This window comes from Ananas comosus, linkage group 19 (assembly GCF_001540865.1).
Source record: "Ananas comosus cultivar F153 linkage group 19, ASM154086v1, whole genome shotgun sequence".
Lineage (NCBI taxonomy): Eukaryota > Viridiplantae > Streptophyta > Magnoliopsida > Poales > Bromeliaceae > Ananas > Ananas comosus.
This window is the reverse complement of record NC_033639.1, coordinates 3,643,263-3,669,333: the sequence shown is the minus strand read 5'-3', so window position 1 is coordinate 3,669,333 and position 26,071 is coordinate 3,643,263. Positions and strand designations below refer to the sequence as shown.

At 36.9% G+C, this 26,071-nt stretch overlaps 1 protein-coding gene across 2 annotated transcripts; it reads left to right on the top strand.

The window, feature by feature from the left end:
- On the top strand, positions 16,601 to 20,049 carry LOC109724894. Of its 2 annotated transcripts, XM_020253871.1 has the most exons (4): positions 16,601 to 18,242; positions 18,324 to 19,299; positions 19,372 to 19,482; positions 19,571 to 20,049. In XM_020253871.1, exons 1-2 carry the CDS (start codon positions 16,662 to 16,664, stop codon positions 18,519 to 18,521), a joined length of 1,779 nt encoding a protein of 592 aa, XP_020109460.1. In that variant the 5' UTR covers positions 16,601 to 16,661; the 3' UTR covers positions 18,522 to 19,299; positions 19,372 to 19,482; positions 19,571 to 20,049. The 2 variants fall into 2 exon arrangements, with proteins under 2 accessions (XP_020109460.1, XP_020109462.1); XM_020253873.1 differs by lacking the exon at positions 19,372 to 19,482.

Here is a 26,071-nt window from a genome sequence, read left to right as displayed (position 1 = left end):
CCGACGGCTCCCAACGCTCCACACACCACTCCCTCCCAAAAAAAGGTTTGCCCTAACTTCTCACTCCTGCGCCGGTGCGCCCTGCCATCGACGCCCATGCGCGTCTCTCCTCTCCCTTTCCGGGCCGCTCGTCGAACGCACATCGAAGCCCTCGCTCTCAGAAATCGATAAGATCGAAGATCGGTTTCTTCACGTTCTTCAAAAATCGAAACCGCTTCCTCGTCGCCTCTTCCTCTTCCGCTTCCTCCGGCTTTCCCGTCTCCCGCTCCCAAAATCCAAGAATCGGGGCGTATAGATCAATAAATCGTGTGGTTCTTACAAAAGCACGCGTTATGGCTAACGATTTGAAAGTTTTTTCATTCTTCAAAGAAAAAAGTTGGAGAGTCTTTTATCATCTGATGATTGTTTTATAATGCGGACAGAGTGGCTGAGTGCTTAAGTTGAGATTTCCCATCCGTCTTCTGCTTGTTAATCACAAAGAAGACCCAAACAGTATGCTTAAAATAAAATAAATAATCTTAATTAACTTGGGACTCTCGGAGAGAACTGCTTGTTATTATACACTAATCAATTTTCATCGATCATTGTGGACTACTGTGCAACAAGAAGAATTTTGTTGTGAGTCTCATGGACCATTGACTCACTTGGGTTTCTACTTAACAATTTTAAAGGCATTGATACCTTTGGGCACACTAGGTACTAAATGAGTTTTACTTCTTTCAAAGCAAAAGTTGAAGCTTTTACATTAAAGTATGGACTAATCTTGGCCTCTTATATGCTTAATTATTTCTTTAAATTTTGAGCAATAATATAGTTTACTTTTTTTTTTACTTAATTATTTTAATTTTTGTAGATTTTTATTGCTTATATTTAATACAATATGAGTATTTATGCTAAATAAGCATAAATCTGATAGGAAAAAAATTTTAATTTATATGCCGAATTTTTATCGCCGAATTTTTAATTGGTGAAGTATAAATACCGTATAAATCACTTGTATTCCGAATAATCGGACGAAATTCCGTTTTTTTAGCTCCTTTCTTTCAAGGCGAATTTAAAACACATTAGAAACGAATTTTATACCGTAACCGAATTTCTTGGCCCGAATCCCGAAATTAACTAATCTATGGCTGGGCATTGGAACTATGATGATAAAGCAATCATACTATTTCGTGTTAAAAAGAACAAGCTTACGAAAAATCACCTCTTAAGAGTGTCTCCTTTAGCATCCCATACTTTCTATCATCTAATTGATAAGTTTTTTATATGCACCTATATTGAATGCAGTAAATTATTGACATAAGAATTTTCACTAAATTAATCTCTGTACTTCGTTACTATATAATTGAGATTATGAATAAATGGGTTGTGTTATTATTTTAAGTGTGTTTTTGTGCTAATAATGGATAGAAAGTTGGTGATCAAACCTGATAAATTAGTGATGCATATAAAAAAGGAGTCTTCACAATTTGTAGAGATTTTTTATCATTTTGTAATGTATCCTGATAAATGGCAAAATAATGTCCCTATGTAACGCGTGTGTTAATTGTTTCATTACAGAAATTTGACATGCAAGATATCACTTTATATTATGCTGGCTTACTACAGAAATATAAGATGGGTTTTTGCCATGGAGAGCCTTTATCTTTTATTTCCTAAATTAAAATTGCCACCGGTCTTCTTCTAACTTCTCAGCTCTTTGCCATGTAACAATATTTTTTACATGTGGCAAAGTGCATCCTAGTATTACCTCAAAAGTTTAGAAAACGATTCATATGACCATTATATATGACTTTGAACATGATGCCATGCTTACCGTGAAACCAACTGAAATGAATTATAATATACCAATTGTAAATTTGGCTGAAGGGCGACCCAGAACAATCTACTAAGTAGAACTCGCATAGAACAGATCTAGTCAAAGACTAATGGAAATCAGATTTTCATAAACTACTAAAAGATGCAAATATACAGAGATATATCTGAATCAAAGACATTTAAAAACGTTCTTTTATAGTCCCATTGTTCCACGTTGAAATGCCTAAATGGTTGGTCCAGGAAAGTCAATTCAGTAATATTATTAGAGACATTCTGGCTCATGTCATTTCCTGAAAGTATCTTCATACCGGCCGTTCTTTATATGAAGCAAAAAAAAAAATAAAATTATTAAGACCTTAGGTCTACATTATGAGAAGGATTCATTGTTGTCACATGATTTGCAATATTATTTCGAATGATAAAGTAAATTAATGTTGTGTGTTTGTGAGTCCTCTCCATTGGAAATACCTAGTTTGAAAAGGATCATATTTCAACCAATTGAGATATGCTTCTACACATCAGACTGCCAATACCAAGACAAAAAGAGGAAGAATTTCTAGTAAACATTTTACGTTATTATTCCCTCTTAATACTCAAGCTGCAAAGGATTTGTTGCTCTACTAAACATCGAAATCGATTACGAATAGCACATCAAATGAATACATGAGAATAGTCGATAAGAAGTAGTGCTATAACGGACATCTCTGTAAATGGTGAAGGACATGGAAGTTCATTTGATGAACCGATATGGTAGATTATACTCCTGTTAATTCCTCCGGGCAACGTGAGAACTTGCTCCTGTATTGAGGTTTGCTAATCCATTTCGAAACAAAACGAAGTCTGACTTATAGTATGGCGATTTTATTGGTACATATAGATTTACACACCTTTGGATTTATTATGAAATTGTCATCTTTTATGTGTTATCAATGATTATTCCATGAAAAAGAACGGGGAATCGATATTGATGATGTTTTCTATAACCTTTAGTTTGGAAATTAAAAAATTGTGAGGGCGGGTTGAAACGTATGAGTTCTTATTGAGCCGAAATTTTTTTCAATATCGACGTTGCTATTATTACGCGCCATAAAGTGACTTTCTCGCCATATGTGAATTTTTAATGACGCTGTGAGCACTAAAGGAATTTGCATGTTCTTGTTGTCCAGAGCAGATGCATCTATAGTGGTTTAATCGCCCATAGAGTAATAATTAATATTACAACGCACGCATCGTCGTTGTTACCCCGGAACATATTTCGTTATTTTCGCAAGAGTTTTTTTTACAACACAACAGGAGATACAATATGCATGGCCCTCTTGTCGGATAGCAGATTATATATAAGGTCAAATCAAAGCATTCAATTCTAATATTGGTAAACCGCCAACAGTAAAATTAACTAAGGAATAAATATAAGATATCCAAAAAAAAACAAATAAGAAATTACATACAACATCAAATGAATCTAATTTCTAGTTTTCAGAATCTCAGTGGCGGCATTGGGTGTGCCTCGGAGAAATGAATTACCATATGGCAATGATAATTTATTGCTCTCACTAATTTGTTTAAATGTATATGCATCATAGAAGAAAAATTCGTGCTTAACCAATTTGATTGGCATTCTGTTGAATCTTGATAAAAAAATCAAAAGAAAATTCAAAAGGCATACATATTTAAGTAGAATTAGGCATTAACCTAAACCTTCACCCTGGATTAACGTCAGATGAAAACAAGGTTGCCTTCAGATTGCTTCACTAATCTAAAAATGAAAAAAGAATTCTTGTTCAAAGTTCTTCAAGATATTAAAATGCCCGATGCGTTTGCCTAACCAATAATTTCAAGATGTGTGAATGTTACGAGTGCTAAGATTAGTGGCGTCTTTAGAAATCATGATGTCATATTTTTATTGAGAATATAGCTGACCATTGGATTACGAGCATCCTAGTCGCAGCTAATACCCCCAATCGCATTGAAATTCGCCTTTTTTTTAAAAAATATCGTTATGTTTAAGTGTTTCGACTGTGAACTGCTAGTCGAGCCGACGGCATACGGAATTATTTTACTGGGATGGCTTAAATCCGTTTTATTGTTAGTTATAGGTTTTCTACAAACCAAGTATTATAATGTAACTGCTTTGTCACTACTTTTGGTACATATTAATAGGATGCAATTCATTAATATCAAACAGTAGTTTAATTTCTTCGTAATTATTATTATGCATAACTTTTTTCTTAATTATCATCCTGCATAACTTCATAATTCAAGACTTGGCGTGGTTATTTTGCATTATCGCAATGTAAATTGAGTGCATTATTATAAATCTTGAATAAACATGGAGATAATGATCGTTATGCACTTGTGAGTACCCCTATGTATTGTCTAGTTGCGCCTCTATAAAGGATCGCATAGTTATAGAGAGTGCCTTCTCCGAGAAGTTAATACGCAGGTTTAAAGTGTACCCCTGTGTCCGTACATACATGGGGCGGCACGTACCGGTGCGCACACACAGACATAGCGCACGCGAGGCTGGAGGCCATAGTGCCGCCGCACTTGCTATTTTTTTTGGCCTTTTTGCTTTTGCTCTTTGCGCTTTTGTTGTGTTTCTTTGGTATTTCCGAAGCATTCTGGATAGCCCACTACCCCTCAAAGACATTTACAAATCAAAAATTTACTTATTTGGTAAGTCAAAAATTAATTTAATCTTTTTTTTTTTCAATAATATAGACGATTTGTTCAAGCCCTTCCTCCGCTTCAACCACATACAACATCTATTTTTTTCTTCAATAAATTATTTATATCATGAAGAATTTGTCGGGCAGTATGTTTCCGGGACGCGAAATTTTTGGCGATTATAGGGAACTAGAATCATAACTTAATAAACAAATTTTCGGGCAGCATCAACACATAAAATTTTATGTCTTCACTAGAAGATTGAAAAAAATACTGATAAAATTAAATCTAAATTAAATCAATTGATAACTTAAATTTATCTTAATTTAATTTGGTTCATATAATTTTTGCTTATTTTCTGATAATCTCTAATTTTTAAAAACCATTAATAGATAAAAATAAATTTCAACAATAGCTTTTTAAAATAATTTTTTCAATAAGTTTTTAATATTATTGTTTTTTCGTATTTTATAAAAAGATCAAAACTGTGAATATAGTCAAAGAAAAAAAAGAAATGTCTTATGTATTTTAAAAAAATTCTAAATATCTGTAAAAATTTTCTATTGATCAAAGTATAGTTTTCTTTACATACAAAAATCATAATAATATATTATATGATGAGTATAGTGAAGTTATACATAACAAATAAATATCCATAATTATTTGATTAAATCTTCAAAATAAAAATTATAAAAGTTTAATTGGCAATTAAAAAAGTTGAAATAAATCTACTAACCAAATGCGTGTGAAGTAAGGTATAATGTGCGTATTTCAATAGGCATCAAGCGTATAATGTGTGCAAGTGGAAGCGTGCTGCGTCGCTATTCATCCAAGGCCAATAACGTAGACCCTGTATCCATGGCACTTTAAAACTGTTAGAAATGGATCCGCAATCCTAGTAAGTCAATTCTCCTCAGAAACTGGGTGATTTACCCACTGATCGTGTTATAAGGCAAGCATAGACAGTACACGACATTTGACCTACAGGTAGTGGGTCAGCTTCACACTTTTGACGATAATGCAACAATGCATTTGTAGGCACGATTGAATCAATTTATTTTTTTTTTGCAGTGGCATAACCATTGCTAACAATGGTCAATCAAGTGAGTAATTCAAATTAGAGTGCGTATGGCACTCGACTATATGTGTTAGACTTTGTGGAGTTTGGGAGCTAAGAACTATCCTTAGGTGATTTCATCTATAATACGCAACCACTCAAGCAATTATACCATGGCCATGTATATGATGCCTATGTGTGTAACGAAAAATGTTTTGTCCTACCAATGGTATTGACACATTGCGGCAAAGAAAGACCGTCAAATCTGATTTCATTGAGGAAATACAGAGAAGTTCTAATCTGCACAAATAGCTTTTCGCTGTTACCAAAGTTCGAGAAAAGATTTTGCTAATCTATCCGTCGAGATTAGATTTGAGTTCGCCGACCACGTAGTTGCATATTTTTGCCGACGAAAGTATCAAATTATGTTTAGAATTAGAAAAAGTCTAGATATACATACTTTTCTCATCGAAAAGTTTTGGTTATATTAATTCTTGACGTTGTTACTACTGTTGTTGCCATATACTTCTTTTTTGGATAATAATAATGAAAAAGCCCATTCCTCGACTTTTTAGCCCGTCATCAATTCAGCAACCTGCAAGTAAAAATGACATCTAATTTACCCCTCATATAATACTTTTATCCAGATTGGATCTCAAAATAGGTCTTTGAATTGTGGATAATCATTGCATTCAACTATAAAAACTTTTGTAAAACAAGTTTTAGATAATACTTATAGATAAATGCAATATATTTATATAAATTGAATAAAATTTCTCAATAAAATATTAATTAATAATAAGATCTCTGTTATTAAATTTTATCTTTTTTTTTTTTGACTTGCGCTAAATAAATATCTGATGATATGGAACAATGTAATATGCCAACTCCTTGTATGAAGTTTTTACAATGTAATATTGTTACATTTCCAATTTTTTAATCTATTTGACGTGGTGACAAATTCAACGGTGCGCTAATTGATGTCAATTTTTAATGCATATGGTAGTTAAGATATGGGGGTTTTAAAGTGCAAGGGTGGCTTAATTAATTTAGGAATCACTTTGTTTGAACAAATTTTTTTGAGAAGTCATAAAAGTCTTTCACACTTCTCCTTTTCCAGAATTTGCGAACACCATGCCAAAGCATAGCATTAAGCAAACATTCTCATTTTGTTTTCATCGGAGATTAATTCATTTTCTCATTTAAAAAGATGTTAGTGCAATTTTATTTCACATATTCTTCACACTTTTTCATCTATTATTTTTTGAGTTTTTCTTTAGTTACTCTTAAACTGAATTTTAAGGGTCCCAATTTTTTAATTTTGTTATACATTCTTGTCCAGATTTTTATTATTCTATTATTTTAGCTTCCTTATACAACAAAACTATAGTAGTATCTACGAAATCAAATATTCTTATTTTCCCCTTCTTTTTGCTAATGTCATAAAGCGGCATTAGACTTGATGGATATGTAAATTGCATTTGCATGTTATTATTATGAGAATTATGCCAAGTTGATAGTTGCATTGGAAGGAACATACATGTAGCAATATGAGAACACGCTAGAGAGCATGTGTATTAATCTATTATTGATAGAACAAGCTAACGTCATAAAGAGACTTAGAAGGTGAAATGTGCTTAGATTATAGCCATGTTTAAGTGTCATAAAGAGGCACTAAACATAGTGAATGTGGGAACTTCACCTTGAGATTTGGACTTAGTAAAGCTAAGGTCATTGACATCGAAATTATTGAACGGTTAAACCTTCACATTGAGACAAAGAACTAGACCCTTGGGTTGCTAGTGACTGTTACCATGTTAGAGACATGATGATTGGATACTTGAGATGATGATCATGCTTGCTTGCCATTTGTGCTCATTCGCACATGCTTGTACGGGTCGCTCCCTACAAGCCGACACTCCGGAGTTAGCCTACGCGACTTATGTTCGCTCGTGCGGTATCGAGTAGCCTACGGGGCCTGGAGGGTTAGACTCATTCCTAGAGTGGGAATGCTAGAGCTACCACTGGCACTTAGGTAGCACAAGCCAGACCTCACCTGTGTAGGTCCTAAATGAGATTGAACCTGAATATTAATTAATTGGTTGATAAACACTACTAGACAGGTTATGGTAGTTAGATTCTTTGACATGCTATGGCATTGAGTTATATAGTATACTTGACGGTATCGTTTATTGCATTGTAGTATACTTGGTTGCCATGATACTACATACTAGATATGTAGTTTGCTTTGGGACATTTATCATACTTTATAGTATTACTTGTTGCATCATAGCAAACTTGTTTAAGTATTGGCATACTGGATCATGTAGAGTAGATGTACTCCATGTTGACATTCTATATACTTGTGGCATAGTAGAGTAGCATTTTATTATTATGCTTTATTTACCGCAGTTAATTTATGTTATCCTTATCTGCTCTCTTTTGGGCCTAGTGGTGCGGTTGATGCAGGTGAGTAATTGCCCACTGGGAACTATAAATTATAGTTCTCATGCCCCCTGTTTTATGTTTTCTTTCAGAGCCTTCCACTTCGGGAGGGGCTCGGGATCGCGGGAAAGGTTTCGCCTTAAGCTAGCTAGCGAGGGATTTGGCGATAGGTGGTCCACCTCTCTTTTGTTTTTTTTTTTTGGAGAGGTTGTGAGAGTTTTGTACCATATTATAGCGACCACCCTACTGTTGTATCTTGAGACTTGTGATGTATTAGTTTTATTATTTTCTAGTGGTTTAGTCTTTTTTTTTCTTTCCTTTTTATTTTCGCTTGTTGATAGAACTTAGCTGCATACTTGCTCTGATATCGTTAGTTATTGTTTATTTTATCTTTCATATCACTTTGTTGTAGACGCCTTATATGTGCAGGCATATGGCGGGTCTGGGCACGCACCGGGCAGGGCCTTTGCCGGGTCCCGGGNTTAATTTCGAGTCGAGCTCGAGCGAGCCGAATATCGAGCCGAACACGAGTCGAACGCGAGCCGGCTCGCTCGTTTGCCAGCCCTAGTCCGCTCACAGTCACAAGCAAGAGGGCCGTTTTTTTGGGCCGAATTATTCGCGAATCCCGTTTTATTCGCGAATAATTATTTTTGATCAAAAAACCGCGAATTATTCCGAATTTTTGGCAAAAATTCGAAAACGGGTGTTTAATTCGGCATTTCAAAAATTCGCGAATAATTTGCGAATAATTCGCGAATTAACTAACTATGGCCCCAGCAAGAGTTTGACTAGGTTCGGGCGTAAAAACCTTCCTACCAAATTCACCTAATTCGCCTTAAACTGCAATTGGTAAGAAATTTTTTATGCTACATACTATACCACATTCAACAACAGAATTATGAATATAAATACAATCAATGCTCAAAAAACTGCTTAAAGAAAAAAATCTCTGCTGCTGCTTAGTTACTTTATTTCTCGCTGAGTTACTTTATATTGATAAGGTAGAAACTGCACCTACAATTAGCTTTATTGATTTCAGTAAAGCCTACGAAGTGAACACTAAGTTTAATGCATATGCTCAATCAAAAGCTGTTGGGTCATCTTTTTTCTTTTTTCTTTGAAAATATACTATTTTTAATGGTTTTAAAAAATAATTTAAAAAAATTAAAAAAAGGGACAGGGAAAAAAGCCTATTGGTTATTACCGGGCTGGCCTGAAGCCCGGCCGGGCCCATCCTAGGGGGGCCGGGGGCTAGGCCAGACCTTCCCCTCCAAGAAAACAGGCCGGCACGGCTCAGCCCGCATTTGTAAGCTGATCGGGTCGGGCCAACCCTCGGCTCGAATCGGCCCAGCTAATGTGGGTCGTGCATGCCAGCACGGCACGGCCCACATTACACCCCTAGTCAACCACTAGAGATGCAAATAAGGCGGATTTGGAGACGAGAGCCCCGCCCTGACTACCAAATCTCTCCCACGGGTTAAAAAATATATCCCATAATCCGCCCCGCCTCATAATTCACCTGTCGCCGATGCCCTGAATCCGCCAGGTCAACAATTTTTTTTTTTTTACAAATTATAATATTATTAATATTTTGTAAAATATAAATTAATATATTTTTTAATAATAGTGAACAATATTACCAAATTCTATATATAATTAACAACATCAATTATAAAAATAAAAAATATCAATCACAATCTGAAGCAAAATTCAAAATTTTCAAATTCATGAGAAATGAGAGTACTAACTTATTTGTATTTTGGACTTTTTGGTAAATATTTTATTTTTTGAGGGGTATTTTGTTTAAATATAAATGGTTTTCGGGGCGAATTCGTGGCAGATTATGGCAGGGTGAATTCAAGGCAAATTTGGAGTGGGTCAAAATTTTTCTCATTTCTTGCCCTAAATCTATATCGTATCATAAAAATCACTATGTTTTTTGCCTCGAACCCGTTTATTTTTTTTTGTTTATTCCCTCATTTAGGGTGGATTGGGGCGAGAGCTCCACCATCTTGGATTCATTTACATCCCTAACAATTGCAAGTCTGGATTAAAAAAATAATATATAAAGATATGTCCAGAACTCGTGCGGTGTGGTGCCAGCAATTATAATTATATAAGAAGGAGAAAGAAAAAGAGAAAGAGGGGGGGAGAGGCAGGTCAAAGGGCACGAGCAAGGAAGGCAGAGGAAGTCGGAGGGGAAAGCTCGAGAAAAGAGGACGAGTCAACGGAGTCATCGGCGAGGTAGGCGATTTTGAAACCCTAGTTTCATTAGTAGATGAACCGGCAATAAAAACTAAACTGACCTGATTCTGGTTAAGTGGTTGTCTGAAGGGATGTGCGGTTAGGATGATAGTGGTCTCCTAAGGTTGAATGGGTGGTTGGTGAAATAGAATAATCTAAGGAGTGAAAATGGTAAAAATGGTAAATCTAAAGGTAGAAAACTTACAAGCATCGAGTGCTTGGTGCTTTTAAAAATACCATAGCCGGACTATATTAGATATATATATATAGAGTTGGGTTGGAATAGTCTTAGGGCGCATTTGGTTCGAGTTATGTAATATTACAGAATATTTCAATATATCCAGGTATCTTGGATTTCTAAATTAGATTACCACTGATGCTGCATTAGTGCATTTAGTTTAATACAGTAATATAATACTGGATTGCACTGTTTATAGCGTTGCTCAAACATTAAGCAATTCAAACAAAAGTGAAGAAAACTAACCGAATACGAAGAAACCTCTCTCGATCTCCAAATAAGAAGTAGAGTCCTTCAAATCCAACCTAAACAAAGTTTCTAAACCTATCAATTTGGTTCCAAAACCCTCTAATCAAAAATCTCCATTTCTAACCCTAAATCTCATTTCTTGGGTTTCATCTCAAGAAATCCATCAAAACATGCTCCAAAGGGTAGATTAAGCTTACTAACCTCACAAGATGTCCCAAACCAAGCTTGGAATGCACCAAGGTTGAAGATCCTTCCTCTATCAAGCTCCAACAAAAGCTTCAAAGCTTCTTCAATGGTGAACACCCAACATAGAGCAAGAAGGAGAAGAAGAGAAGGATCAAAACTAGCTAAAATCCATCAAAAAGAGAGAAAAGCTCAAGGGAGGGGTCCTCACCTAGTTCCTCCACGATTTAGGGCTCAAAAGAGCCCTCAAGGGCTGTGGAGGTGTTTATAGATAAGCTACAATTACAAAAACACCCTTGAAAACCATCATTATGCAGTCAGCCAAAGTGTACCGGTACAAATCCTGCGAGACAGCAAACCCGAGCCTCGGGTTTGCAATTCACCACATCTGTACCGATACAACCATCAAGGTGTAACCGATACACTTTCTGTACCGGTACAACTATCAAAATGTATAGGTACATATTCCTTCAGAATATGAACAACCCATTGCTCATCCGCTATGTAATCTAGTCGTTAATTTAGCATAACAAATCGAGTAGGATTACACCGAAAATATTAACGAGAGAGGAGTCGTGTATCTTGCATTACTGAAAACCGATAATACTAAATATTATATAAAATGACAATTTTACCCTCTGACTCTCGAAACCCTTTCAATATGTTATTTTATAAAATTTAATTTAAAATCTACTTTTAGTTTTTAATTTTTAATTTTCAATTTAAAATATAAAATTTAAAATTTAAAATTTTTAAACTTCAAATTTTAAAATTTAAATTTAAATTTTAGATTTTAAGTTATAAGTTTGAAATTTCAAATTTTAAATTTCAAATTTTAAATTTTAAATTTTAAAAAACAAATTTGTATTTTAAATTCTGAATTTTAAATTAGATTTTAATTTATTATTTTATATATATTTATATTTAAATTTTAGATTTTAAATTTAAAAATTTTGTATTTTATATTTTAAATTAAAATATTAAATTTATATTGTAGCATCCCTGGAGTACAGCATTTGAGGCTTGTCGACACGTCGTGAGGGTGTCGGGACAAGTCCGAGTCGCGTTGGCGCGAAATAGATGCAAAACGGACTCAGTGGGGACGCAAGAGCAGAAGTTAACATTGGAATCTGCAAATTGCAGGTTTCCTGCTTGTTGTACTTGTACAACATCAGAGGTGTACCGGTACAACATCGGAGATTTACCGATACACTTCGCCTGTTTCCGCGCAGCTGCTCTCAGGTTGCCATTTGTACCGGTACAACTGCTCGTGTACCAGTACACCAGGGTAGGTAAGAGGGCATTTTGGTCTTTCCATACCTCGTACGTGTCACCGTCTCTCCCCCTTTACTATATACAGGTGTAGGGAGCTGAGAGAGAGAAGGAATGCTTTTCTTCTTCTCCTCTCTCTCCAGCTTAGACCGGTCGTGGCGGTGGTCTCAGGTAGAGCTGGATCGTCGTTGACGTCGCGCCGCGGAGTCATTCGAGCACGCGAGCTTCGTGGTGGCTGTGTTGGGAGGCCGGGCAAGCGTGGATTTCCGTCGTTCTCGACGTCGTGCCGGTTTTGGAGTAGCTTTCGAGGTGGGCTAATTGTCGGTTTACCTTCTAAGTATATATATATAGTCGACATGTGCTCGTTGAGTTGTTTTATATATTGCAAATAGCTCGATTCATGGATTTGGCGTATTCGTCTAAAAAATCTAAATTTGGAACTTAGTATTGGATTATAGTTATACTTACACATGTTGGACTTGGATATGACTTAGGAGAAAACTGCGATTATAAACTGTCATATACTTATACTACCAGATTTAGCTTTAAGAGTCGTTGTTATTTTATATCGTCGCAGTATTAGCGTGGTGAATACCCCAGGTAGTATAGATTGCTGTTACGCTCGTGCTGGGATGTCGAGCCAATTTTTACAGTAGTGTTCAGACTATTCCGGACTGTTGGGTGCCGTCAGGGTTGACGGTGGACCCAGATTACCGTTTTGGCATCAGATTGTGCCGAGAGCACATAACTTGTTGGTAGTTAGACCAGTTGTACCCTATGTATTTGATTATAGCCTGTGAGAGCCTGAATGAACTTGGCAGAGACACTTGTAAACTCGTTGGGTCGCGCCCACGAATGCCATTCCGGAATGAGGTTTCATTGCGATGAGGTCGCAGTTTCTATTGGGATAGTTCTTAAGCCGGCCACCCTCAGGGTGGTGTACGGTGTAGCTAGATACAGGCAGGGTGGGTCCGTTTGGGCAGCCCGTGTGAGATCGTAGTGGCGCTTTTTCCTGCCTTTCGTGAGGTTGTGATTTAAGTGGAGTCACAGTCGTCTTGTCGGACTTTTACTTGAACCGGCTACCCTGGGGCTACGGCGTAGTCTAGTTAGGCGAGACGGGTGCGTTCACAGTCTCTAGAGAGTTTTCTCCACCAATTGCTCTTGAGCCACGGTGTAGCCTAGTTAGGCGAGACGGGTGTATTCACAGTCTCTAAAGAGTTTTCTCCACCGACTACTTTTGAGCTATGGTGTCGCCTAGTTAGACGGGACGGGTGTATTCAGTCCCTAGAGAGTTTTCTCCACCGGCTACTCATAGGGTAGTTTACTGGTTCGCTTCGACAGGCAGGTCGGGAGTGTTCAGTCCCTGGGATGGGTATGCTTACAGCCCCTAGTGAGATTGGGTCAGGATTGACATTTCCTACAGATTGTTAGTGTTAGAGTTTGATAGTATAGTGGTTTTAGATATAGATTTGTTCCAGCATTACTTACTTTTCCAGCTCCCTTCTGTAGACTTAGTGGGTGGACCGATGATGTTGAGGGCGGCACCCACCGAGGACTACTTGTTTTTACATTAGTTCTCACGCCCAATTGTTACCTTTCATTTAGCAGAGCCGTCGTCTTCGGCTGCTGCTGCTGCTAATCCTGATCGTGGCAAAGGCGTCGCGAGTTAGAGCCCTACCAGACGAGCCAGAGCTAGTAGAGTACCTTCTGCAGGTAGTTATATTTTATTTTTGAGTTCACGTACATACGGATGTTAGCACTTTTGTACCTAGATGCTACGTATGTATATGGAACTTGTTTTTCTATCTACTTTTATTCTAGCAGCTCTATACTACTGGTTGTAGTGTTATTTGTTTACAGATTCAGTATAGCTTCGCTTCGTATATAGAGAAAATTCCTTCGTATACGTCAAGTCTGTTGACGTGCCCGGGAAAACGTGTAATCCGGGGTGTGACATATATTTTTGTTAAAATTTAAAATTTAAAATTTTTACAATTAAATTATTTAAAATAAAATTTGGTAAAAAAACATTGTTTATAAACAGTAAAAAAAAAAATTACGAAATATGACTAAGGGGGATTTTGGAATAAGCTAAACTTTATTGTCTAGATTACTAAATTTTATAGACAGAACCAAACATAGCAACGCTATAAACAGTGCAATCCAGTATTATATTACTGTATTAAACTAAACGCACTAATGCAGCATCAGTGGTAATCTAATTTAGAAATCCAAGATACCTAGATATATTGAAATATTCTGTAATATTACATAACTCGAACCAAATGTGCCCTAAGACTATTCCAACCCAACTCTGTATATATATATCTAATATAGTCCGGCTATGGTATTTTTAAAAACACCAAACACTCGATGCTTGTAAGTTTTCTACCTTTAGATCTACCTTTTTTACCATTTTCACTCCTTAGATTATTCTATTTCACCAACCACCCATTCAACCTTAGGAGACCACTATCATCCTAACCACACATCCCTTCAGACAACCACTTAACCAGAATCAGGTCAGTTTAGTTTTTATTGCCGGTTCATCTACCAATGAAACTAGGGCTTCAAAATCGCCTACCTCGCCGATGACTCCGTTAACTCGTCCTCTTTTCTCGAGCTTTCCCCTCCGACTTCCTCTGCCTTCCTTGCTCGTGCCCTTTGGCCTGCCTCTCCCCCCCTCTCTCTTTTTCTTTCTCTCTCTCATATAATTATAATTGCTGGCACCACACCGCACGAGTCCTCGACATATCTTTATATATTATTTTTTAATCCAGACTTGCAATTGTTAGGGATGTAAATGAATCCAAGATGGTGGAGCTCTCGCCCCAATCCGCCCTAAATGAGGGAATAAACAAAAAAAAATAAACAGGTTCGAGGCAGAAAACATAGTGATTTTTATGATTCGAGATAGATTTAGGGCAAGAAATGAGAAAAGTTTTGACCAGCTCCAAATTTGCCTTGAATCCGCCCTGCCATAATCTGCCACGAATTCGCCCCAAAAACCATTTATATTTAAACAAAATACCCCTCAAAAAATAAAATATTTACCAAAAAGTTCAAAATACAAATAAGTTAGTACTCTCATTTCTCATGAATTTGAAAATTTTGAATTTTGCTTCGGATTGTGATTGATATTTTTTATTTTTATAATTGATGTTGTTAATTATATATATAATTTGGTAATATAGTTCACTATTATTAAAAAATATATTAATTTATATTTTAGAAAATATTAATAATATTATAATTTGTAAAAAAAATAATAGTTGACCTGGCGGATTCAGGGCATCGGCGATAGGTGAATTATGAGGCGGGGCGGATTATGGGATATATTTTTTAACCCGTGGGCGAGATTTGGTAGTCAGGGCGGGGCTCTCGTCTCCAAATCCGCCTTATTTGCATCTCTAGTGGTTGACTAGGGGTGTAATGTGGGCCGTGTCGTGCTGGCATGCACGGCCCACATTAGCTGGGCCGATTCGAGCTGAGGGTTGGCCCGACCCGATCAGCTTACAAATGCGGGCTGAGCCGTGCCGGTCTGTTTCCTTAGAGGGGAAGGTCCGGCCCAGCCCCTGGGCCCCCCTAGGATGGGCCGGGCCGGGCCGGGCTTCAGGCCAGCCCGGTAATAGCCAATAGGCTTTTTTCCCTGTCCCTTTTTTTTTTTTTTTTAAATTATTTTTTAAAACTATTTTTTATTTTTGACCAAAATGCCCTCTCTAACTATTAATTTAAAAAAGGGAAAACTTCAAAAACCCCCTCTGTGGTTTAGCACTTTATCATTTTACTACCCTGTGGTTTGAAACGTATCATTTAACCCCCCTGTGGTTATTGTTTTCTCTTTTCCATAGGACACCGTTAGTTTTCCCGTTATACCGGCCATGTGCAGTGCACGTGTGGCAAAAAGAGACAAATCGATCAAAAAGAGGGAAGGCGAGACACCCTTTGTAGGGTTTCATCTTGTCGTCTCTCCGATCATCCTTCCGGTTGGTGAAGGAGCGGTAGCGGCGAAGGACCGGCGATCATCCTTTCGGCCGGCGAAGGAGCAGTAACTCCGATCAACCTTCCGGCCGGTGAAGGAGCACTAGCGGTGGTCATCCTTCTGGCCTAAGTCCATAACTCACCCTCCCCATGTTATGGCAAGAATTTTTTGGCCTTTTTTTTTTTTTTACCCGCATTGTGATTATCTAAGGTTTTCTTTTCCTTTATGTTTAGATGGGTAAGCAACTTTGCCCTTATTTATGCTAAGAATTTCTTATTATATATCTCGATTTTGGATCATCTTTATATTTCTTTATTAAAGCCTTAATTTTTTATAGCTATATGTGGTCCTAAGTATTATTCTATTTAGATCGCTTTTCACATTACGTATTATTCTTATCCTATATCTTTATGTTGTCTACTTCCATCTTTTTACATATAGAAGTGCGGTACAACTTAAAAATTATTTATGGTGGCGTGCTTCAAATTACACCCAATATAAAGTATATGGGTGGTTTAATTAAGGAATATAGGGAATACGATGGTGATTTTATTAGTTTTTTTGAATTGAATGGTTTAGCTAGTGATCTTGATCAAGCTACAAGGCGCGACATTTATTACTTACAGCCTAACTCAAATCATATTCTAAAGAAGATTAGCAATGATCAGGATGTAGTTCAAATGCTACAAGAACATGGGCAATTAAGAACTATTGTCTTACATGTTGATAGCTATTATGAGCCGATGATAGTGAATGACAAGTCTAAAAACAATAAGGTGGAGTCAACTCCTCAAACGGACATATGGAATGTATCTAGCAAAGATGTGGCTAATAAAGGAGATGTAAATGAAGAAAAATGTGAGGTGAGGCTTGATTGGGGAGATGTCCATGGTACAGATACTGAAGTAGATAAAGGCAATGATGTTGAGGGAAGTGAGAGTAAGAGTGATGATGATGATAACATAAAAGATGATGAAGAAGACAGTGATCCCATTTGGTTCAACGATGGTCTTGAAGGCTCGGATGATGATAACATATTTAAATTTGATTTGCATCAAATAGGACCTACAAGGTCCTCTAGAAGTGTTATTACATATAAAGGTGGGAATTCTCCAGAAATTACAATTGTAATTCCAAATTCTGAAACCATGGAAGAAGACCTACATGAACCCCCATTAGAATGGGACGAGTTGAGGAGTCTAAGTGGTTCTGATGATGAAAGTGGTGTGAAGAGAATTGTGTATCCAGAATTTAATGAAAATATTCACACGGATCACCCTAAATTAGAAGTTGGAATGAAGTTTGCTAGTGTTCATATTTTTAGAGAGGCTTTAAGGGAATATGCAATAAGTAATTCTATACGACTTCACTTTAAGAGAAACGAGGGGAAAAAAATATCTGTTCATTGTAAGGAGAAGTGTGGATGGAGAATATATGCCTCGCAAAATAGGAATGAAAAAACTTTTCAAATCAAGTCAATTAATGGTGAATGCACATGTGCAAGAACATTTGAAAATAGTAGTGTCACCTCTAAATGGATAGCAAATAAGTTTATTGATGAGTTTAGGGATAATGAGAACAAGTGGAAGGTGGAGTCTTGTCAAAATACAATTCGAAGAAAAACTGCTGTAGAAACAAGTAGACAAAAGATATATAGGCCAAGAAGAAAGGCTAAAGAGATGATTGAAGGTAATGATAAGCTGCAATATGGACTATTATGGGACTATGCAGAGATGATCAAGAGCACAAATCCTGGTAGTATTGTCAAGATTCAATGTGACTCTTCTGATGAGAGGTCAGAACCAGTATTTCAAAAGATGTACATAAGATTTCATGCTAAAAAATGGGGGTTTTTAAATGGTTGTAGACCTATAGTTGGTTTAGATGGATGCCATTTGAAAGGAACATATGGCGGCCAAATTCTGTCGGCAGTTGCGAGTGATGGCAATAACAATATGTTTCCAATTGCTATTGCAATAGTGCAGGTGGAAAATAAGGATTCTTGGCAATGGTTTCTTGAGTGCTTTATTGATGATTTTGGTAGTCCAGAGGATCTAGGACTAGTGTTTATCTCTGATAGGCAAAAGGTATAGTCATTTAGATTTCTTTAATCATTTTTTATGATTTTAGTTATAGTATACTTACTATATTCATGTGGTGGATTTCAGGGCTTAGTTCAAGTGTTTGAAGAAAAATTGCCTAATGTGGAGCATAGATATTGCATGAGGCATTTATATAACAACTTCAAAGAGTTGCATAAAGGTAAAGAATTAAAAGATGCAATGTGGCAGTGTGCAAATGCCACAACAACTAGAGAGTTTGAAAGAAAAATCTCACCAAATGGAAGAACTAAAGAAGCTAGATAAGGATGCATACGACTGGTTAAGAAAAATCTCACCAAATCAGTGGTCCAAGGCATATTTTTCTAGTAGGGCAAAATCAGACATTCTTGTGAATAACCTCTCAGAGTCCTTTAATAGTTGTATTTTGGAAGCAAGAGATAAACCTATCGTATCAATGCTAGAATGGATTCGGGTGAGATTGATGAAAAAGTTCTATATAAAAAGGGAAGGAATGGAGAAATATAGAGGGCCAATATGCCCAAACATTCAAAAGAAGTTGGAGAAATTGAAAGTAGATGCACGACATTGCTTCCCAATTCCATGTGGAAGGCTAAAGTATGAGGTTGATTGCTTGGATGGTAAGCATGCGGTGGATTTGGTAGAAAGGCAATGTAGTTGTAGGTTGTGGGATCTAACAGGAATCACGTGCAAACATGCCATTGCAGCAATTTTCACCAACAAGGAAAAGCCTGAGGACTATTTACATCAGTGTTATACCAAGGCAACCTATCTTAAGGCGTATGAAGAGATTATCAATCCAATTCCTGGACAAAATGAATGGATAAAGACTTCAATGCCAGCTCCAGTGCCTTGGCGTATAAGAAGGCCACCGGGGAGACCTAAGAAGCTTAGGAGAAGAGCTGCAGATGAACCTTTAAACCCTTACAAAGTATCAAGAATGGACAAACCAATAAAGTGTGGAAACTGCGGCAAAGAAGGCCACAATTTGAGGACATGTACAGCATCAGTCACAGGGGAGACATCATGGCAGAGGAGGGTGAGAACCCAAAAGGAAAAACAGGTAGAATTTTATTTTGGAACTAATGTATTTGTAATAATAAATTCTAACTAACCTATTCTTTATAATTCATAGAGAGCAACAAACAAATTCTCTCAGATTGTGGAACAATTTAGTGTCTCACAGCCTATCACCACAAATGGTGATAATTTTGACATAGAAACTCATTCAATCGGTGCCTCACAGGTATAATCATTTTAATGCAAGAAAGATTATACAGTTGCATGTATTTCACATATTTAACTTAATTAATTCAAGTTATCGTCCTTTACAGCCCGTGTTCCCTACTGAGAGAGTAGCTAATGTAACAGCAAAGGGTTTTGCGACAGTCAGAGGAAGAGGAAGAGGAAGAGCAAGAGGTGGACGAGTGCCGCTGCTAATGCTGCAGCCAAAAAAGCAAATGAAGGGCCTTCTAAAGCTACAAACATTCCATAAATACTAGCTGATGACTTTCTAAAGCTGTTGGAGGACAAGGCCTTCTAAAGCTAGCACCACTACTTCTATTTTATCATGCTTTTTTGGCTATTTAAAAACTTGCAATGCTGCTATATTTTGTTGAGCAGTCAATATTGCTACATAGTATACTTCGGGACTTGTCATATACTTATGTCTATTTTGGCTATTTCTTTAGTTTCTTGTAAATGATAGATACTATAGTTTCAGTCATTTTCTTAGTTTCTTAAGCTGTAAATTTGCTTCTTTCCGGAAAAGCAAATCTAGATGTTACATTTTGGTCATTTCTTTGAGTTTAAAGCTGTCAGTTTTACTTCTTAGGTTTTTGAAGTTGTAAATATTTTTTCTTGCTGGTAGGATAATTTTGATCATTATTAAGCTTTTGAAAAGTGATTTTGCGCACGAATGTAATTTTCGGTTCAATAGATCGTTTGGCATCCTCGTTTCTAAATCTTATTCTGATTTTTAAAATTAGTTTTTCGATTTTCGAGATCCAAAATCAGAAGCAACTACAACCCGTGTTTTGAAATCTTATTATGATTTTGAACTCAAATTTTAAAATTTTATTTTAATTTCAGAAATTTTCAAATTTAAATTTTAAATTTTAAATTATATATGTGAATTTTTAATTTTTAATTTTTAACTTTTAAATTTTAAATTTGAAAATTAATATTTAAAATTTAAATTTTAAATCTCAAAATTTAAATTTTAAATTCTAATTTTAAAATTTAAGATGAAATTTAAAATTTTAAATTTTAGAATTTAAAATTTAAAATGATAGGTTTCAATTTTCAAATTACAAATTTTAAAAATTAAAAATTAAAAATTTAAATTTTAAAATTCAAAATTTTAAATAAAAATTTAAGAAAATAATTAGAGAGACGTTAACCCTCCCAAAAACGCCCGCCTCCCTCTTTTGGATTTGATTTGTGGGCGAATCTCCGCCTCACGTGCACTGCACATGGCCAATGTAACGAACAACTAACGGGATCCCACGGAAAAGAGAAAACAGTAACCACAGGGGGGTTAAATGATACATTTCAAATCACAGGGTAGTAAAATGATAAAGTGCTAAACCACAGAGGGGGTTTTTGAAGTTTTCCCTTTTTTAAATTATTTTTTTAACTATTTTTTTATTTTTGACCAAAATGCCCTCTCTAACTATCAATTTTTTGAATTTTAGTAAGGGCATTGTCGTCATTTTGATTAATTTTTCTTTATTTTTTAATCTTTTTTCAAATAATAGTAAAAATAGTATTTTTTCGAAGAAAAAAAGAAAAAAGATGACCCAACAGCTATTGAGCCGTTGGGCCCTCTGTCTGAGAATTGGTCAAAAAGTCCTAAAGCTTAAAGGCAGTTGGGCATGCAGCATGCTAGCTAGGCCTATAGTATGTAATAGGCTACAGCTTACAGGCTTTAGAAGTAAACAGACCGTGTCGTGTCGGCCCGGCTGGCACGGCAGGCTGGAGGCCGACCTTGCGTCTCGGCACGGCCCAGACACGACAACGGTCGTGCCGTGCCGGGCCTACGGGCTGTAGAAGCTCGGCCTAGCACGGCCCATAGAGCTAGGCCGAGCTGGCCTGGCACAGATGCTACAGGAGCCGTGCTGGGCCACGACCCAGCCTGCAGTCGTGCCGGGACAGGCAGCCCACAGGCCGCTAGGCCCGTTTTACGCCCCTACGGTTGACACTATAGAATCGATTATAAAGAAAGTGGTTTCCCCGGCCAAAAAAAAAAATGCCTCAAACTCTGCCAAAAACCCTAATATCTCCCAAAAAATAGAGAACGCCTCTGCCGACACAACACCTCCCGACGGCCGCGTCTCCTCCTCCTCCCCGGCGGCCGCATCTGCTTTGCCCCCGCCGGCGGCCGCACGCGGTCTGTTATTCCCACCTTTTGGGCCGCGTCTGCTCCGGCGCCCCCCCTGCTTGGTGTGCTTCGCCCCCCTGCGCTTGGGCCCCCCACCCCGTGGCACTTGGCCCACTCGGTGTGCGCCCTTCCCCACATCCCTGCAGCTTATCTTTAAAAAAAAAAAAAAGAAAAATCTCTGCTGCTTAGTTACTTTCATCCGTAGTTACTTTTAAAACTACTCTCGTTTTCCCCCTTTGAGAGGAGTTATCAGATTTTATTGTTTTGGGTACGTGTCACTGTTCGTTCTTATGCGACACTCTTTTACACATCATCATTTCGTTCACATGGTTAACTGCATGCCCAGTGAGACCTGATAGATGTAAATTTACCTAATATCTTTTGCTAATACAAACAGAAATACAATTTTTATTGATCTAATCAATCTTCACTACTATCTTGAGTCACCCATGTGGCGCAATATACTTTACGCAGTTCTATATTTCCCTATATTGTGCTTCTTACATTTGAAGGTGGGTTATGCTTTTTTGCAGATTATGCACTGAAGGCATTCTTTTTGGGCTGGAGAGTTAAGTGACTTTTTCTTCTTGCAACTCATCCGGAGCACTGGTCTGTTGGTTGAAGTTGTATTTTCAAATAATTTAGATCTTATTGTTTTGATCATATTGTAAATTCAAGCAATTTAGACCGGAGCAACTGAAGTTAGATACAGTTTTGGGTTTTTGTTTAGTCTCGAATGTTGTACATTTGTCTTTTTATTTGGATCTTTTAGTAGAATTCTGGAGGATGCAAGCTTTATTCATTAAAGCCTCCCTAGTTACAGTATGCCACTATCTTGAGTAACCCATGTGGCGCAATATACTTTACGCAGTTCTGTATTTCCCTATATTGTGCTTCTTACATTTGAAGGTGGGTTATGCTTTTCTACAGATTATGCACTGAAGGCATTCTTTTTTGGGCTGGAGAGTTAAGTGACTTTTTCTCCTTGCAACTCATCCGGAACACTGGTCTGTTGGTTGAAGTTGTATTTTCAAATAATTTAGATCTTATTGTTTTGATCTTATTGTAAATTCAAGCGATTTAGACCGGAGCAACTGAAGTTAGATACAGTTTTGGGTTTTTGTTTAGTCTCGAATGTTGTACATTTGTCTTTTTATTTGGATCTTTTAGTAGAATTCTGGAGGATGCAAGCTTTATTCATTAAAGCCTCCCTAGTTACAGTATGCCAGGAAGAAGTGAGCCATACTGGGCGTTATTCATTAAAGCCTCCCTAATCAATCTTCACTACTATCTTGAGTAACCCATGTGGCGCAATATACTTTACGCAGTTCTGTATTTCCCTATATTGTGCTTCTTACATTTGAAGGTGGGTTATGCTTTTCTACAGATTATGCACTGAAGGCATTCTTTTTTGGGCTGGAGAGTTAAGTGACTTTTTCTCCTTGCAACTCATCCGGAACACTGGTCTGTTGGTTGAAGTTGTATTTTCAAATAATTTAGATCTTATTGTTTTGATCTTATTGTAAATTCAAGCGATTTAGACCGGAGCAACTGAAGTTAGATACAGTTTTGGGTTTTTGTTTAGTCTCGAATGTTGTACATTTGTCTTTTTATTTGGATCTTTTAGTAGAATTCTGGAGGATGCAAGCGTTATTCATTAAAGCCTCCCTAGTTACAGTATGCCAGGAAGAAGTGAGCCATACTGGGCATTATACTTTTGATCAGTGTTGTTGAAGCCTCTTACTATAGCTGCTAAGCTTATTGTTTAAAACAACAATGCTAGAAAAATTATGACTGTTGGAAGAGCAACCATAAGAAAGCTTATCAATAGCTTCTGATACAGAAAATGACCATATTGGCACTATACTTTTGATTTTGGCAGTAGAGTTGTTTTTGATTGAGCATATACATTAAACTTAGTGTTCACTTCGTAGGCTTTACTGAAATCAATAAAGCTAATTGTAGGTGCAGTTCCTACCTTATCAATATAAAGTAACTCAGCTAGAAATAAAGTAACTAAGCAGAAGCAGAGATTTTTTTTCTTTCAGCAGTTTTTTGAGCATTGATTGTATTTATATTCATAATTCTGTTGTTGAATGTGGTATAGTATGTAGCATAAAAAATTTCTTACCAATTGCAGTTTAAGGCGAATTAGGTGAATTTGGTAAGAAGGTTTTCACGCTCGAACCTAGTCAAACTCTTGCTGGGGCATTGCTGTGAGGATAAAGAATCTACTAGTTCGCGTTGAAAGAAAGCTTAGAAAATCACCTCTTAAGGAGTGTCTCTTAGCAATCCATACTTTTCTATTATCTTAATTTGATAAGTTTTTTATACTGCACTATATTGAATGTAGTAAATTATTGACATAGATGTTTCACTAAATTAATCGGTAGCTTCGTTACTATAAATTGATATTGAATAAATTGTTTGTTGTTATTTTAGTTGTTTTGCTATAATGGATAAAAGTTGGATGACCAAATTACCTAGAAATAGTGATGCATATAAAAATGGAGTCTCACAATTTGTAGAATTTACATTTTGTAATGTATCCTATAATGGCAAAATAATGTTCCCCTATGTACGCTGTGTTAATTGTTCATTACAGAAATTTGAGGATGCGAAGATACACTTAATATGTGATGGCTTACTAAGGGAATATATAAGATGGGTTTGCCATGGAGGGGAGCCTTTATCTTTTATTTCCCTAATTAAAATTGCCACCTCTTCTTCAACTTCTCAATCTTTGCATGTACAATATGTTTTACATGTGCAAAAGTGCATCCCTATTACCCAAAAGTTTAGAAGATCAGATGACATATATAGACTTTTACATGATACCATTGGCTTAGCCGGTGAACCAACTCATGAAATAGATATACCAATTAAAAAATTTGGCGGAAGGGCGGACCCAGAACAATCTACAGTAGAACCTCGCATAGAACAATCTAGTCAAGACACTAATGAAAATCGTGATTTTCATAAACTACTAAAAGATGCAAATGAAGAATTATATCTGGAATGCAAGACATTTTAAAAACTATCTTTTATACTCCATTTGTTCCACTTGAAATGCCTAAATGGTTGGTCAGGAAAGTCATTTAGTACGTTATTAGAGACACCGGCTGATGCATTTTCTGAAGGTACTTCATTACCCCGTTCTTTATATGAAGCAAAAAAATAAAATTATTAAGACCTTAGGTCTATAAGTTATGAGAAGATTCATTGTTGTCCAAATGATTGCATATTATTTCGAGATGATAAAGTAAATTAGAAAGTTCGTGGTGTTTGTGGGTCCTCTCATTGGAAAATACTAGTATGGAAAAAGATCATATTTCAAACAATGAAGATAATGCTTCTAACACACCTGCCATATCAAGACAAAAGAGGAAGATTTCAGTAAAAGTTTTACGTTATTTTCCTCTTATATCAAGGCTGCAAAGGATTTGTTGCCTCTACGAGAACATCGAATGATATGAGATAGCACATCAAATGATACAAGAACATCGTAAGAAGGATGCGCTATTAAGAGATCCTGCAAGTGATGAAGCATGGAAGGCATTTGATGAACGATATGTAGATTTCTCCTTTGATTCCCGCAACGTGAGACTTGCTCTTTGTAGTGATGGTTTCAATCCATTTAGAACAATGAGTACTACTTATCGTGTATGGCTAATTGTATTGGTTACATATAATTACCTGTGACACCCAATAGTCCCACATCGGATGGGAATGGGGTTGTCATTGGATTTATAAGAGACTTAGACACTAGTAATAATAACTGGGCTTAAGCATTTGGGTCGGTGGTTGGGCCCAACGAGTTATTATTGCTAGTGGGCTGGGTCGTTACATTTGGTATCAGAGCCGGTTCACCAGCTGGACATGTGTGGCGAGTCTCGGCTGAGCCAGGGTCTGGATGACGGGCTAGCGAGACGAGTCTCACATCGCCTGGTGATCTTGGGCTGTGTGTGTGATTGGACTGACGAGGACGTCAGGGCCTTAACGGGAAAAGTTTGTGACGCCCCAATAGTCCCATATCGGATCCCATATCGGATGGGAATGGAGCCAGAGTCTGGATGACGGACTAGCAAGATGAGTCTCACATCGCCTGGGATCTTGGGCTGTGTGTGTGATTGGACTGACGAGGACGTCAGGGCCTTAACAGGGGGAGTCTGTGACACCTAATAGTCCCACATCGGATGGGAATGGGGTTGTCATTGGATTTATAAGAGACTTAGACACTAGTAATAATAACTACGCTTAAGCATTTTGGGCCGGTGGTTGGGCCCAACGAGTTATTATTGCTAGTGGGCAGGGTCGTTACATTACCACCTTGGATTTGTATGAAATTGTCATCTTTTATGTTATCAATGATTATTCCACCGATTCTATCTCATTGCAGTACTATTCATGTGGTTTGACACAATTCAGTCTGTCCACTTTCACAAACTGACAA

Coding starts and splice junctions, on each gene's coding strand:
- LOC109724894 (XM_020253873.1), top strand. CDS start 16,662: ATGGGTGGTTTAATTAAGGAATATAGGGAATACGATGGTGATTTTATT. Junction 18,243..18,323: donor TTATCTCTGATAGGCAAAAG/GTATAGTCATTT, acceptor GGTGGATTTCAG/GGCTTAGTTCAAGTGTTTGA.